This window comes from Camelus ferus, chromosome 9, assembly GCF_009834535.1.
Source record: "Camelus ferus isolate YT-003-E chromosome 9, BCGSAC_Cfer_1.0, whole genome shotgun sequence".
Lineage (NCBI taxonomy): Eukaryota > Metazoa > Chordata > Mammalia > Artiodactyla > Camelidae > Camelus > Camelus ferus.
Window position 1 is genome coordinate 64,785,142 of NC_045704.1, and position 16,357 is coordinate 64,801,498.

General features: G+C 35.2%; 1 protein-coding gene across 9 annotated transcripts in view; it reads right to left on the bottom strand.

Annotated features, from left to right (window-relative positions):
- Positions 1-16,357, bottom strand: part of HFM1 (helicase for meiosis 1) — a 151,593-nt gene that overhangs the window by 33,579 nt on the left and 101,657 nt on the right. For 8 of the 9 annotated variants that reach the window (XM_032487069.1, XM_032487073.1, XM_032487071.1 and 5 more), the window contains 11 exons: positions 16,205-16,285; positions 10,470-10,561; positions 8,967-9,073; positions 8,824-8,871; positions 5,710-5,807; positions 5,500-5,628; positions 3,150-3,235; positions 2,564-2,647; positions 2,284-2,441; positions 728-831; positions 118-264 (listed from right to left, as the gene is read on the bottom strand). In XM_032487069.1, coding sequence (XP_032342960.1) covers positions 118-264; positions 728-831; positions 2,284-2,441; positions 2,564-2,647; positions 3,150-3,235; positions 5,500-5,628; positions 5,710-5,807; positions 8,824-8,871; positions 8,967-9,073; positions 10,470-10,561; positions 16,205-16,285 — 1,134 coding nt within the window. The remainder of the gene's footprint in view (positions 1-117; positions 265-727; positions 832-2,283; positions 2,442-2,563; positions 2,648-3,149; positions 3,236-5,499; positions 5,629-5,709; positions 5,808-8,823; positions 8,872-8,966; positions 9,074-10,469; positions 10,562-16,204; positions 16,286-16,357) is intronic. The other variant, XM_032487072.1, reaches the window with a different exon arrangement.

Below are 16,357 nucleotides of genomic sequence, written 5' to 3' on the forward strand. Positions count from 1 at the left end.
TATTAGAAAGCCTAAATATCTAATTCCAGAATACCTACAATCTGAGTTAAACCACGGATACTCCTCCCAGCCCTATCTTTGCTTTAATGCAAAACAGGAATAAATAGAGCTATTTACCTTTACTGGGTTCTGCTATAGTAGTTCTATCTGAACGTTTAGAATGGGAAATCTCTGTTTCTGATTTTTTCTGCATAATTATTTGATTTCCAAACCTCTTGGGTCCTAAGTAAAAGACTGTAAATTTCTGCTGAATATCAAGTCCAACTGGGAAAAGAAGAAAAAGCGTACAAATGCTTATTTAAATCATGTAAATCCATACAGGGGACCATTTATTTGTTTTTATATCTCTTATATTTTATCTTTTTGAACTAGAAGGTCTAGCAAGTCCAGGAAATAAAAATGTTTTTTAAAAAGTTCAGAAGTATAACATGAAAATTTATATATCTGTCATCATAAAAATAAAAGTCAATGTTCCTACAATAATTGAAATTTATCTTAAAAAACAAAATATCTATACATGAATAGTTACAATTTTGATTTTGTTATCCTAGTCTGTGCTATCTCTTACATATCCAAATACATGAAACTTCCTTTAAAATTCATTTTACTTAAATAAACTATTTTACACAATATCATTCATATTATTTTTCTGTTTAACATAAAGGAAATAATTTTTAAATGCTATCATATTTTTACATTCGTGTCTTCACTACTTCAGTAAACTTACCATATTCAGAACTAATTAGATTTATGCTAAGATCTTCAGATTTAAGAGCTCTCTTCACATCAATCTTTTTAGCCCAATTGCCAGTTTTTAGCAAAACAGAATCCCTGAAAAAGAGTAATGCATCATTTAACTAGTGATCTGAACATGAAATGAAATGAAATAATAAATTAATCTTCAAGGGCTGATTGATCCAAAAATAGGTCCTATCTGGTGGTAAATTGAAGTCAGTTACTGAAAACTACTTTCCCCTAATTCTGAGAGGGAAATGGAGTGTCAGTGAAGCTACCATGACCATAATTTTCTTAACGACATGTTGACCCAACAGCTGATTCTAAGCTGCATTAAATCATTTCAGGCCCATTTGAATATACAGTTGTGTCAATTACCTGTGAGCTTGCCCTTAAACCACCACCACTTTAAAACAGCTATATGTAAGTCACACGGATTTGTGAGAGCTTCAACAGTATTTTTCTGATTGACTTGAAATAGTCTGTATCTAATGACATCACATCACCAGCAACCGATTTTGTGACTGGACTTACTTCAGCCTCCTATTGTCAAGGCCGTCATTAGATTCAGTTGTCACAGGGAATAAAGGTTTGTATAATGATCCATTCTCTGTAAACGCATCATGGCTGTTGCAGGAGAGTAGTTAGAGTGAAAGGGCTGCCCTCTGGGAACCTTGTCTGCGATGTTCTAGGAAGGCACCCTCCAGCGCGCTGGCAACAGTGAGCAGATTCCAGTTTCAGAGTTGCTGCCACTCCTGACCGTGCAGGGACAGTACTGCGGTTAGGAGCATGGGCTCTGGAGTCAGAATGCTTGGGTTCAGATCTGATCCTTACTTTAAACTGCCTGTGTGACCTTGGACAAGCTGATTAAACTCTCTTGGTCTCAATTTCCTCCTCTATAAAATGCACATAATGAGAGCACTTGCCTCACACAAAGGTGATATAATTCAGTCCCTGGAAACTACTAAGTGATCTAGCTGAAAATTCAACTGCTACTTTTAGAATTTGCTTATGACATCCTGGGAGAAAATATGTAATAGTATTAGAAAAAAGACTGAAGTAAAAACTGCAGAATGACATGCTAGAGAGCTAGGTATAAGGTAAGGTACCTCCTTTATATATTGGATCTGGTTGCCTGGATCCTACAATGGCTATAATAATTTGTTGGATTTTAATTTGGAAATAGAAGGTATACTTTGAGTTGAGCAGGAGGAAGATTGTCCTTAAAGAGTAGTAGGGTCACGAATGATAGGAGAAAAGCAACAAAACAGGCAAGTTCAGCAACAGTGGGTCACAGATGCTCCCAAAGGTCATCCATTCTCTTGTTGCAAACGATGGTGATAGACTTTACACTGTGTTCACCTGCGTACTAAATACAATAATCTAAAACAACAGACCCAATGTTAATACGAGAAACCACCCCATTACAGAATCAGGAGAATGTAATTTAATTGATCCCCTCATGATTTTATTATCCTTTTTCTCAGTGGAATTTTTCTTCTATAGTATATGCTTAGAAATAATATCAAATAGAAATTTCACACTTACATAATTTTGTGCTTAAAAACCAGCTGATTATCTGCATCACCTATGATTAAGGTAACGTAGTGAGAATCTGGTGCTGTTCTTTTAGTTTGTAGCTGTTCAAAGTTTTTCAATATAACAGTCACTAATACTTCTGCCGTGGTATCACTGTATCTTGCAATCTTTAAGAAAGGATAGGCATAAAAAGTGTTAAAAGTAGCCTTACTACTCATACTCAGCTCCAAGTCAGCTATGGGTAGCTTTATTCCCGAAAATCAAAATTAGAAAAACAGAAAATATTTACCTGTTCCACTTCAAGTTTGTATTTTGGTAGATACATCACTGTTTCTTTTATCTGAGTTCCAAAAGGGGGATGTCTATTTAAAATCTAAAAACATATTTACATCATTATGTTCTTATTACAACACTAAAAACTCTTCTAGGGGAGGGGTATAGCTCAGTGGTAGAGGACATGTTTAGCATGCATGAGGTCTTGGGTTCAATCCACAGTTAACTTCATTAAAATAAAATAAAATAAAATAAAATAAAATAAATTAAAAAACCTCTTTTAGCAGGGGAAGGTATTAGCTCAGTGGTGAAGTGTGTGCCTAGCAACACAAGGTCCTGGGTTCAATCCCCAGTACCGCCATTAAAAAAATGAGTAGGTAACTTAAAAACCCAACTACCTCCCCACCAAAATAAAATAATTTTTTTAAAAACCTTAAACATTTTTAGAGTCAATAGTTTTAATATGTTTGTTACCCAAAACTTTAAATTAAAATATGACTGAGAGGGAAAATTATTTTTTAGTGGAAATAAAGATATAAAAGTCAGGCATTAGAATTTATACAGAATTCAGGTAACATTAGGAGTAAGTAAATATTAAATACCAATTCAAGTTGCCTTGCATCTGTTTCTTCTATTCTTTTAAAGGAAGTCAAACCTGTGTTTACCATAGCATTTGATAATGTTATACCTGTGGAAAATTAATCAAACAGCAGTTTTTAAACAATCCATTTTAAACTAAACTATATTTAAATATTTAACAATACATTAGTAAAAAAAAATTAAAGAGCCAAACTAATGACTTATTTTTAAAGTTTTTAAAAAATGTTCTCAGTGGGATTAACTGGGCTGTGACATTGATTGCTCATATTTATTTTTTCAAACTCAAATAAACATGCATGTGCTTTATAAAAGAAAGAGGAATTCTTTGGTCCACATGATGTCTCAACCCTTAGTTTTACCGTATTTTATCCATAAAGCAATACCAGGAAATATCTATGGTTATATTCATGTTTAAAAAAAGGCAGCATAATTTGGGGATGGGAATATTGCTTCATGAATCTATGGCTCTGTGAGCATTTCCGTCTTAGAAACTGAGTTCTCTCCATGTTTCTGTACTAATTTAATTTTTCTCTCCTGCCTAAAATTTCCAATGTCTTTTTAGAATAAAGTGGCAATTTCCTTATGGTGGTGGCCAAACTCCCTCACCTGTATGGCTTGACCACAGCCTACCTCTCCCATCTAATTTCCTGATTCCTCTCTTGTTGACTACTCTCCAGCCACACTGGTTTCAACTTTGTATCTTAAATACATCAAGTTCACTTCCATCTTTGGATCTTTTTTATTTCTTTATTCTTTAAGAAACTGTAATTTTTAATTCTCACACTGATGTGAATGAATTTAACCAAATCCCAAAATGGAAGACATTGTCAGAAATATAAAATCCCCAGGTACTACTACCACCGTCCAAGGCATATGTTCCTGGGGAGGGATGGCAGTCCTATTTCCCTACTCTTATCTCTGTTCTTGGGAATTTCTCAAACTCATTCTTAAGACACAGCTCCCAGTTTTCATAATTCCCAATGTTCATTTCCATTTTCCCTCACAATCTTTCCTAACTTTTAAATTTTAGTTTATGAACATTGTTGAAAATCAATTTGGATTCATTATTTCTTCCAGATGCTCAATAAGAACTCAGATTTGCTTTTTTGTTTGGATTCTCTCACCTTCCTGTTACAAGAATTTAGCTGGGCAATATTTGCTTCTTTCTGTTCAGCTGTACTGAGTAAGTGCAGAAAACATGTTCGTGTTCAACAATTTGGAAGGGACAGAATGCACCTGATGCACAGACTGCCAATGTTCTGCAAAGTCAGGAAGACTGGCCTTTTCAAATATAATGAAACTTTGATTACTAATCATTTTATCTAATTTCACGTTTTTCTGTAAGTTGCTGTTTCCTAAGTGTTGTATGTAACCTCCTTCCCAGTTCAGAACTCTTGTCTTTGTGGGAGAAGTGTAGTGTTTGGTCTGCCAGGACTTCTGCAGGAAGGTGAGCCTTTACATCAAGAATCTCTCTTCTACTCTGGCCTTTCACCAGCCAGTCCTCACCTTCACTCCAGCTCCCAGGACTGGTCAACCCTCTCCCTCCCTGCTGATTTCAAACTTGAAGGAAATACAAAGTAGTAGTTCCTTACTAAATAGTTGGCGATCTTTGTTCTAAGGAATAATTAAACAATCCTTAGTGACCCATTACCTAATTTTTTTAATGTCCTCAAGATGCATATAAAATTATAAAGCTAGTAAGACTGTCAGTCATGACGTAACAACTCTCTTTTTTGCAGTTCTAGCTGTCTAAGAAGCAGTAGGGCTACAAAGCTGAAGGCATCAACCTGGGAAATGCCAGTGATTCAGGCACATCTAGTAAACTGCACCCTCTAGTCTTCCAGTTCACTCCTGAGCTAGATCCCAACAGACAAGAAATAGATTTCTCTACAGAATCTCTATGAAAACCAGTACTGATATTGAAATGTCACTGAAAAAGAGAAAAGTCAAGATATAAATAAGTTACATAATTTTCTGTAATGAATTAGGAATGACCAGGACAACTAGCTCTGTACCTTGTCATTGAATTCAAAACAAAATAGTCATAAAAGTGGAAGACAGAGCAACACATAGTTACACAATTACTAAAACAAAATTTCACTCTTGATTTCAGGACAAATTTAAAAATAAGGTAATTAATTTTTATTAGGTTTCCAAATTGATTTCAAATGGAATCCTTTAAGCAGAAGCAAATGAAAATCAGATTTTCAAGACAAGTAGAGTAACTTATTTAGGCCTATAAACACATTTTTCCTTAAAGGTCTATAACCACCATAAAATAATTTTCCTAAGAGTGAAATACAAAATAAATTGCAGACATTGACAAACTGCCTACACGTATTCAGTACCTACCAATTTTTTCCAGTTGTTTGGATACATGCAGAGAGTTTTCCCAAAGTTTACATCTGAAACATTTAGCTAAAATCACACTGTTCAATAGTACAGCAAACTTTTCTTGAGCAGCCACAAAATCTGACAACCCTAAAAAAAAGTTTCCAATATTAAATCTAGTACACTATTTTACTGGAAAAGTATTAAAAATCCATTAACCCTATAACATACATCTCGTAATTCGTGAGCCATTTCTGAAAATCTTTGAGGTATCTTGTGTCAAAGCAAAGTCTTGTATGGGAATGCATCCTAGCTGAGCCTGAATAAGACTGGAGGAAAGAAGAAATTTCATTATTTCTTTTTAAAAATTACTGTCTCATAGTATTTGACATCACTGACTGACATATCTTAAAATTCCTCTCTGCCTTGATTTCTGTGACATGATTCTATATCTTATATCATAAGTCATTGTTGACTTTCTCCTCCCAGCCAGCTCTTATTTCTCTACTCTTCTTTATTTATGGAACCTCTCTTTCTCTCAAAAATTTCATTTCTTCTCAAGACTTTCATTATAATCTCTAAATTGATAAATTTCAAATGATCACAGGGCTCTCACACTTAAGACTGTTTTTATCACAACACATCTAAAATTGTTATCATATTCTCCTCCAATGCAGTTCTGTCTTTGGGCTTTAATATATATAGGTATTATAGAAAACAATGCAACTTATATAATCAATAAATATTTAGGTGCCTACTGAGTAAAAAGCATACTGTTAGGTGCCGAGGATTCTGTTCAACATATGTAGGTTGGTAGCATATTAGCTGATAATTAGAAACCAGCAATTTCTTGGCTATAAAATTTGAGGGATAGAAAAAAGGGAAAGAAGAAGTTACCACCCATTGCGCCTACTTATCCCAGGTCTCTGCTACCTGGTGACTTACTTAGCTAACCAGACACTGTCATGCAAATTCCCCTATGGACATGACTGAAGTCATTAGACTTGTATTACTCTCTGGGGGGATCTCTTGATAAGACCAGAAACAGGTATACAAAGAAAAGGGCAGAAAAATTATATCTCATAGTTTAGTTTTAGCAAATGATATGTGAAAATAGAAGCAATCAACTTAACTTCTCAGAATGGGTGCAAATAGCTGAAACTACAGACTAACTACTTCTTTCGGATATAACACATGCTCCTGAAAATTCTTTCATATCATCTATTAAGAAATGGTTATACACCCCAATGTTCATTATTTACAATTATTTACAGCAGCATTATTTACAATCACCAAGGTATGGAAGCAGTGTAAGTGTGCATCAACAGATGCATGGATAAAGATGTGGGGGGATACACACACACACACACACACACACACACACACCTTGTTGGCCATACAAAGAATGAAATTTTGCCATTTGCAGCAACATGGATAGACTTGGATGGCATCATACTAAGTGAAATAAGTCAAAAACAAATACTGTATGATATCATTTACACATATATATGTACTAAATAAATAGAAAGGAAATTGGAAGGATCCACAGCAAACCACTGACAACAGTTACTTCTGGGGCCAAGGGAGACCTGAATTTTTGCTTAATAAAATTTTTTTTGACTCTTTAAAAATGAGTCCATGCATCACAATAAAAAGAAACAAATATGAAAAGAAATCACTGATTTGAAAAATATCATTTAAAGAAAAGAGAGCTAGTGTTGAAGACGAAAGACCAGGTAATTAAAGCTATGAAAAAAAATTTTTTTAAGCCTTAAAGGACAAAGTTGAAGAATAAAAATTTTAAATTAAGAGGATTAACACCTATCTGAAAAAGAACTGATCTGAAATTCAACAGAGTAACAGGAACATGAGGAGACGTGAAAGTGGTAACTAGTCACCACCGTCAGCCACCAAAAGACTGTACGTTTTGGATTAAGAAAACACTCCACATATATTCTCTCTTCCTGGCCACAATTAAGTAGTTGCATAAAGGTGAGAAATTATAATAGGAAGCTGAATTATGATATGTATAAAATCAATTATAAAGTCATTAATTTTAAAGTGACAGTCCCAATCAAAAGAATGTATAACCCAATCTAAGGAAAGGTAAATGAAAGCATTATAATCACAGAGTGTTCCCAAGAAGATGCTTGTGGAAAAATACTTTGAATCAATTTGACAGAACAGTGGATGCAACAGAGAATACTGGAAAAAACACTGTGAGAATCAAGAGATTTAGATTCTAGTTCCAGCTCAGTCCTCAGTATAGCAGCACAACCTTCAGCAAGTCACAACTTATCTGGGCATCACTTGGCTCATTTGTAAAATCAGAGGATTAGGGTATATGATCTCTTAAGTTCTGTATGATCTCTAAGGATATTTAAATTTCTAGAGAAATACAGCTAAGAAACAGGACATCTAAGTTCTGCTCTCTAAGCTATAGATCTGCCTGCTGAGTTGTGTAGAACAATGAGAAGTTTGTTTCTAAGATGTCAAAGTTGGGGAGATAAAATTCAATCAGATGTCAGGAAGCATCCAGAAAAAGTGTGACCTCCTTTGGCTAAGGAGAAAAAAGGGAATTCTATGGCCAACTGGCTTCACTGAGCCACATAAAAAAGTCATTTTCACCTGAAATCACATCTCTAAATCAAAAGGTTTAACGCTAAGACCTAAATACTCAGAAAATCAAGCGCTTGGCATAGCAGAAAAGGATATCATTGCATTTGTGATTCTAAACTGGGTTTAAAATCACTACAAGCTACAGTATAACTTTAGTTTATTCTTCCAATTACTATTCCTCCATACAGACTTCCCATTTGTGGCAGAATAGTCATTTCCTTGTCCCACATGCATTCCTTCACATATGTTTTCGCCTTCAGGATTTGTCTTTCCCAAAACACCCTATCACTGAATAGACACTTACTACATGTGCTTTCATACTGCCCAGTATTTTTATACACATGCTTCTCATTCAAGCCAACCTGAAAGTTCCTGATGACGAGACACATACCCTCTTTCTGTTGTCCACGTGCCTCAACAGAACAAACTCAATGTCTGTTGATTTAAAAATGCACAAATTATCTCTTTTAATTAAAGTCTGAGAGTTTTGGGAAATTAATTTCACATCTACATTCTGACTCCTCATTTTTATATAAATATGTTCTTTTTTGTATTAAGGAAAACAAATTTAAAGTAAGTTAAAATTTTTTTGATAGCTGCTTCGAGTTCATTTTCTACTTGGTGCAAAGTAAAATAAGTTTAAAACAATTTTTTAAAAACTTCATAAATATGAACCATGAACAGGTAGTCACTATTTTAAGACATTTAACAATTAATTGTTTTTACCAATTTACTTTCATTTCTCTTGTTTTAATTTTTCCTTCCATTGGAAATCTGCAAATAAAAACATAGCAAAACTTATTATTATTACGTATTTTAACTGAATGAAACCTTTTTTAAATTATTTAAAACATATTTAATTTCTGTACCTGATAGTTATCCGATTTGGATCTTTGTTCAAAGTATTCAGTGTTTTCTTTTCACTTATCCTTAACTGTACATCTAGAAATTCCTTGCAGCTGGCTATCATTGTGACCTATAAAATTTCAGTATTTGTTCATTTAGTTATGCCCATTCATCTTTTCTCTCATCTATTTTATTTTGTATTTATTTTTCATGCTACCTTGGGATACCACATTTAGCATAATAGAGTTAAAAATCTGCCTTATACATTTTGCTTCTTTAAAAAGGGTTCATTCACTCACTAACAAATGTTTACAAACGCTTATTATATGCCAGAAACTGTGCTACATACTGGGACTATACCAATAAGATTGTAAAGATTAATAAGATAAAATTAAAAATATTCAGTCTAGCACCTACCACATAATAAACACTCAATAAATGTAGCTTTCACTACTACCACTATTACTACTATTATACAATTATTCATCCTTCCGTAGCTTGCAAGTTATTATCCCTACTGAGGCTAATTTTGTAATAAAAAGAACGCTTTAAGTATTAAGAATTTATATTCTGCAGCCTAATTCTGCCAGATAACTTTGAACAAAGTACTCTGCTTTGGTTTCTCACACCTGCAAAATGAAACTAACACCTTTAAAAATTCTCTTTCACACCTACTGAACTCAGAATCAGTTGAGTTAATGTTAACATTAGGAATTTTCTACTCTTGATTTCTCTTCAATTAAGAATAATATTTACGTGGAAATATAAGCCTTCTATTTCTCATCAATTTTTGTGCAATTTTTAGTATAATAATCTTATCACAATAATCAACTTAGATATTTTAAATAAAAATAAACAGTTTAAATTTGAGAATATAAATATCATGTTTCATGTTCATAGCTCTAGTAAAGCAAGAAAGGACCAATGCAGTCACCAGCAACCTGACTATGGTTCTGTCCACTGCTGTAGCTACAGAGCTGCCCCACTGTGGATATCTTAATATAACCTGTTTTTAATCCCATTTTCTCCAAAACCAGTTCTTTCTTCTGGTACATCACCAATACTATCCTCTTTCTACTGTTACTGTTATTCTGATGCAAAGGATTTAGGGAAGAGTTGCAAGTAGGTGGCACATGTGTCCCTCATTGTCCCTCATTCATGGCAGACTTTCCTAGTATGTCGCATCATCTTGGAATCTTTCTTAACATACTGTACTTGGTAGGCACTACGAGGTAATCAGTATCTCTATGTAAGTTAAAAGGCACCTGTTATCCCTACTTTTGATATGTATATACATTTTCTTAGCCGTGATACAGAGATCAAGGGAAAATATAACCTATGGAGTTAATATTCCATATCTTGTGACCAAAGATACATAAGGAGGAGAAAGAGAAGCACTATTAGAAATGCTTTCTTTTCTGCTCATTTATTCTTAAATTACATGAGATACACAAATTAGCTGTTTTCCCCAATATTATTTTATATTATACCATTATGTATTTATTTTCTTGTGAAAATTAATTTACCAGATCTGATAAAGTTTCTTCTCCACTAATTGTACAAAATTTCTTCACTGTCTCAAATGTAATGTAATACCAAGCCATCAATCTTCCAGCCTCTGTGGGAAAAGATGGAAAAATAAACATTCTCCATCAGCTGAAACAATATGCATATTCAACAGTTTAACAAAGAATTCCTGACCATCTCTGCTTTGCCTGTAACAGCGTCAGGTACAAAAGACACCAGAAGATCCAGCAGACACAGGTCTCCAGCACTTACTCACAGGCCAGCTCAGGAGAGACCCACCTGTGAACAGCTGGACCAGAGGACAACATCCAGCTAATTATACTACTTACAAACAAACCTACGTACAGAGGAAACTAAGCCAAAGAGAATGGTCAGTTTGGGATGGTCTTTTAGAGAAAATGGGTCTTGAGCAGGATTTAAAAGTACTCAACAGGCCTTGGCAGAAAGGAAATAAAGCTATGATGACCTCAGGAAAAAAACAAGACTTGCTTATCAAAAGAGAAAGATTAAAAAGACTATCCTTAGAATACTGTAATGAGAAACATGCCTTGATAAACATATGAATACAAGTCCAGGTCAAACTGACCTGCTTCAAATTCTTGCTCTACCACCAATTAGCTAGGCAATCAGATGCTGGTTATTTTTACCAATTTTTTAATGTGGTGATAATAGAAGTATGAATCTCATATGTTTGTTGTGAAAAAGATTAAATGCAATAACTCATGCATAGTACTTAGCACAGTGCCTAACATTAAATAAATGTTGCCTATTTTTATTGTCAAAACACGAAGAATTATAGACTGCAGAGGCCTGAAGGAGCCTTGAAATGCTATTAAAGGGATTTAGATTTTGGTTTTGATTTGTAAAATAACAGAGGACCACTTAACATTCTTGAGCAATACTTCATTTAAACGGGAATTTGAAACGAAATTGTTCTGGAACGAGAACATCAGGCTGCTTGGGGGGATGCCAACCAAAAGTGGGCACTTTTCATCCACCTCTAACCACGAGCTGAGCAGCCGCTGACTTCCAGCACACCCTGAAAGGAGTTCAGGGTGGAGATCAGGAATGAGGCCCTCTGTGCTCTGGGAAAAACTGGCAGAACAGGCCTTCAGACAGTTAGATATTTTCAGAAGATTTTATGAGCCCAAATGTTTGCATCTCCTCGTATCTAGAAAAATCACTAAAATCATTAATGGTGATGTCGACTGAAATAAATGCATAACCTAAAAGTTGAGAGTTATGTTTTATTTGGCGGGAGGATTCGAGCTGGGATGACAGCCTCTCAGATCACTCTGAGGGACTGCTCTGAAGAGGTGGGCGAGGAGCCAGGATATATAGGAGCTTTACAACAAAGACCAGGTAGTTGCAACATTAAAAGATCACCAGTTAACTAGAGAAAACCAGACATCTCAAGTTAAAGAATTGAGCACTTTTCTATGTATGGGAGGAAGCAAACAATTGGGCTCACTGAATTCATTCCTTTGACAAGCACCTAGCTATCTAGGGCCATTATCCTGTCCTTTCTTATTCTGAGTCCCCTCAGAGTGCACCATTGTTGAGTGGCTGCACAGGCTGGGCTGCAGGCTTGCCTTCATTGGGGGGTGGCGGCAGCTGCTGCTAACTTGATGGCTTCAGCATTCTTTGTTTTCTGATACGGTTTGCAGTATTTTTCGTTCACAGTGACATCTGCTCCTCGTGTGTAGCAGCAAGCCTCTGCCTGAATGTGTGCTTGGCTGCACGTACCTCCCCCTTCACTGAAATCATATAAAATACTGATGCGCCCCTCCTCCTCTTTGGAGCAGTTACTCAGAGCTATCTGAAATGCCTGGGCCATAGACGTCATTTTGTCCCAAATAAAACTTAACTCACAACTCTCACATGTGCGTTTGTTTTCAGTTGACAGGTAGAAGGATGAGTGAGGAAATGGAATTCTCTTAAAAGGTTACAGGTTTCAATTATAAGTTATCAAAAATATTAAAAAGAATTTCAAGTCTTGTGAACACACACAAAAACAACTGGGAAGAGGAAAATGGCATACTGCCTCTCAAAGAAAGGGCTAACATCTACGTATGTGCTGCAGGTTTTGCTAAAGGAGGGAAGAATTTGCCATTCTATCACTCACAGGCATCAAAATCAAGCTACAGTAGACAGAACCGAGAATCACGAATAGCCACTTTCTCAGTTAGGAGCCTGGTGAACATGTTCAGCCAAAACATGGGCAATGCAGTCGTTCATAGAAAGGAGCTTCCAAGAGCAGCGTGTGAGATGGCGAGAGCGCGGTTCTCAAGGGAACGCGTGTGTTAGCCTGCTGCAGGTATTTAAAGACACTCCTCTAATCCCAGATGTTTATAAATTAATATAGGATATCTCCCAGCTAGAGGAAATGAAAGGTTCTGAGAAAAGTCTTGGTACTTGCTGGCCTACTAGGAAGGATGAAGGTTTTCTAGGTGAGGTATAAAAATAACCTAGAAAGCAAGCCATGAAGAAAATGAGTCAAGGCAGAAGGAATAAAAAGCATTTTAACAGATGAGCAGGTGAAGAGAGGAAACAAAGGGGCAACTTGCTATCAACATAGGTTTAGAATGATGACTATCTTGTGGTAGCAAATTCAGCAAATTCAAATATTTAAAAACGTCATAGATTCAGGGTGAGGGGAGGCAAAGTAGAGGCCACGAAAATTCACCCCTCGCATCTCCTCCTGTGAGAAGCGTCCTGACGGGTGGATGGCCCCAGCTGCTGAGGTCTCAATCTATCACTATGTACACACCAACATCACACTTCTCATGAGACGCTCCCAACCAATGACTGAGCATGGCAGGAATGTTCAGGTAGGCCTATAAGACAAGGGACTCCTTGGATGGGCAAACTTGGTGTTAAGATTCCCCATCAACTCTGCCAAATGGTCTTAGGACTGCACTGCAGGATAAAATTCCCCACCCTTCTTTCTTTCCTTTCCTCCTTCCTTCGTTTCCCCTTCTTCAGAGAGGTAAGATCTGCATCCCAGTTTAATGACTCTCCCTGCCTCTTGCAGTTACTGCCCATTTTCAAAAAGTTGTTAATCCTTGAATTTGCACAAACTAAGACTTGGCTTTTTGAGTCCTTCTTCCATACACAGTAACAGGCAGAACAGCTTAAAAACCTGGACAATAACACAAGCATACAGATGAAAATACCTAGATACTTGAGTATTATGACCACAAATTGAAAAAGCAAAAACTGTATGAAGCATAATTACTGAAACATACAGACTAAAAATTTAAATACAAAAATAAATACTCAAAGAGAAAAAAAGGTAAATTTTTCCCTATTTTAATTAAAAAAAAATGATAAAGAAATGCTGTAGGAAATTTCAAGTTGTCCAGAAAACCCTTTCCCAGCCAGAAATTAGACAATAAGCTCTAATTTCCTTCATTTTTAAAATACCGTCATTAAGTCCTTTTGGTATCCATTTTAGCATATAACAATGCTTCCCAAACCATGTTTTATAACATTAGTGTTCTCTGCAATATTAATGGATGTCACATTAAAAAGGTTTCTGTGGGCATATAAGAATATAAAAATCCTAGGCTAACCAACTTCAGCTCTGTTGTACTGTCTTTCTTCCAGCACCTTTAATATGCTATTGAACCTCATGAATCTCCTAGAGAAGATGGTTTAGCGTAAAAACTGATTCAGAATATGTACTGAGATACACTGGTGTATGGCATGAAGTTCTAAATTGATTGTCACCATACCATCTGAACACTATACCATTTACTGAAACATCAATTCCAAGGCAGTGGTTCTCAATTTTAATGTGCAAAAGCAGCATCTGTGGAACACGCTTAAAATCTAAATTCCTAGGTTTTACTCCTAAAAGGTGAGGTCTGTAGGTCTGGAGTAGAGTTCATTAACTTCATTTTTAACACAAGAGCACTCTCAGGTGATTTTGAGAGCAAGTAGTTAATCTAACCACACTTTAAGAAACATCACCCTCATATGCAACAAGGAACATTTTCAGCTCTAAGACTGGATTGTCCTTTTGGACATATCTTGCCTGGACATGGAATGAGTGAGGAATGAAAGAGAAACCAAAGATATCAAATATTTTATAATCTTAGGCTTGATCAAACAGTTGTGCTATTGAGAATAACAGAGAGGAAGAGATATAATTTCCTAACCTTGGACGGAAGAGAACAACAACTCATGTTTACAGAAGAATTTTTTTTTTACTGTAAATGTTCATTTTTCTTATTTTGATCATCATAACAACCTAATAAGGTAAGTAGGATATATAAAATATTCCTGTTTTGCAGATGAATAAACTAAGGCTCAGTGAACATAAGGTCACAGCTAGTACGTGGCAGGGCTGGGATTGAAATCCAGGTATTTGGAACTCAAATTTTATGCTCATTCCATTGTACAGTATTCCAGGTCAAATGAACTGTTATATGCTTCTGGATGTCACGCTTCACATTTATATGTAAGGAAAGATTTCCAATAGGAAACTGACAATCAAATTTTGTAGCAAAGGGTCAAGATACTAGGAGCAAAACTACAATTCTGAATTCATTTACATAATGACTATAGCTTAATCTGTGAAGGTAAATTATGTTTTCAAAGAAATTATCATAAACTAGGAATAAAGGTCCAATGTTCACACATTTAAGAAGCCCACAGTAGAGCAAGAAAGGTCAGCAAAGAGAGATTGATTAAAGAAGCAGAAGGAGAACCAAAAGAATGTTAAAAAGAAGAAAATTAATCAGGCAGTATTCACTGAAGATGGAGAAGGTGGGAAAATAGTACATGTATCATTTATTAGGTATGTTTAAAGGCAGACGGAACGGTATCAGTGGATTCAAGAAGATCCACAAGGAAGGAATGATGATGGGAATAAGATGTTTGAGAATTAAAGTATCTACAGAATAGATGAAAAAGTTACATTAGTGATTCTCACGCTCCCTCTAGTGAGACATCCTAGAATACAAAGATGATAATTCTCACAAACAAAATAAGGTTTATCAGAATGAGGACCACGGGAGAAGAGAAAAATATTATAAATCTAGGGCTGGGAGTCAGGGAGATAAATTGTTTTTAAAAACCTCAGACAAACAAATACAAATAAAAACATGATACAAAAATCACACATTTCTACAGTACAATTGTAAGTATGTAAAAATACATTTAAAAATGTAAGGATACATGTTAAATGTTAACAGATAGTCAGATTCTGATTTTTTTTTAACTTTTCTGTACTTCACAATTTTTATTCAGTAAAGTTTCTTTTCTTAAAAAGATTAATTTCTTATAATGAAGTCAATATTTTTTCCCAAGAAACTTTAACCATGAGTGCTAGAAACTACAAAACATTCTTTCTTGTTTCTATTACACCCTAAATACAGGGAGAGGGAGAAAAGGAGCTTAAGTAACCATCCAGGTAATCAGTGTTTGAATAAGTATTGGCAAAAGGATATCTGTAAGAGTTGTAACAGGACTGACACAACCCAAAGAGCTGGACATTTCAAACCATTGCCAAAAGTCACCAGAATTAGTGAAGACAAATTCTGTGCCTGTCAAAAAGGAGGTCTATGATTTTATAAATAGGACTCGTATAAACTTACCATGCTAAAATGATACCCTGTTGAGACCTGAAATCATAATTTTACCATCATCTAAATTTAGTAGAACAAATTTCAAAACTTAGTCTTAAGTAAGCAACTGTTAAATTTATTAACCATAATGGAAAAATTACCAGTTGGTCTGAAGTTAACATCTTCATCCATCTTTATCAAGTCCAGAGATGATAAATCATTCAGATTCTTCAAACATAATTCTGTTCCATTATAGAAATATAATTTTAGTAAGAAAGGAAACAACATAAAATAGAATTTATTATTAAATATTC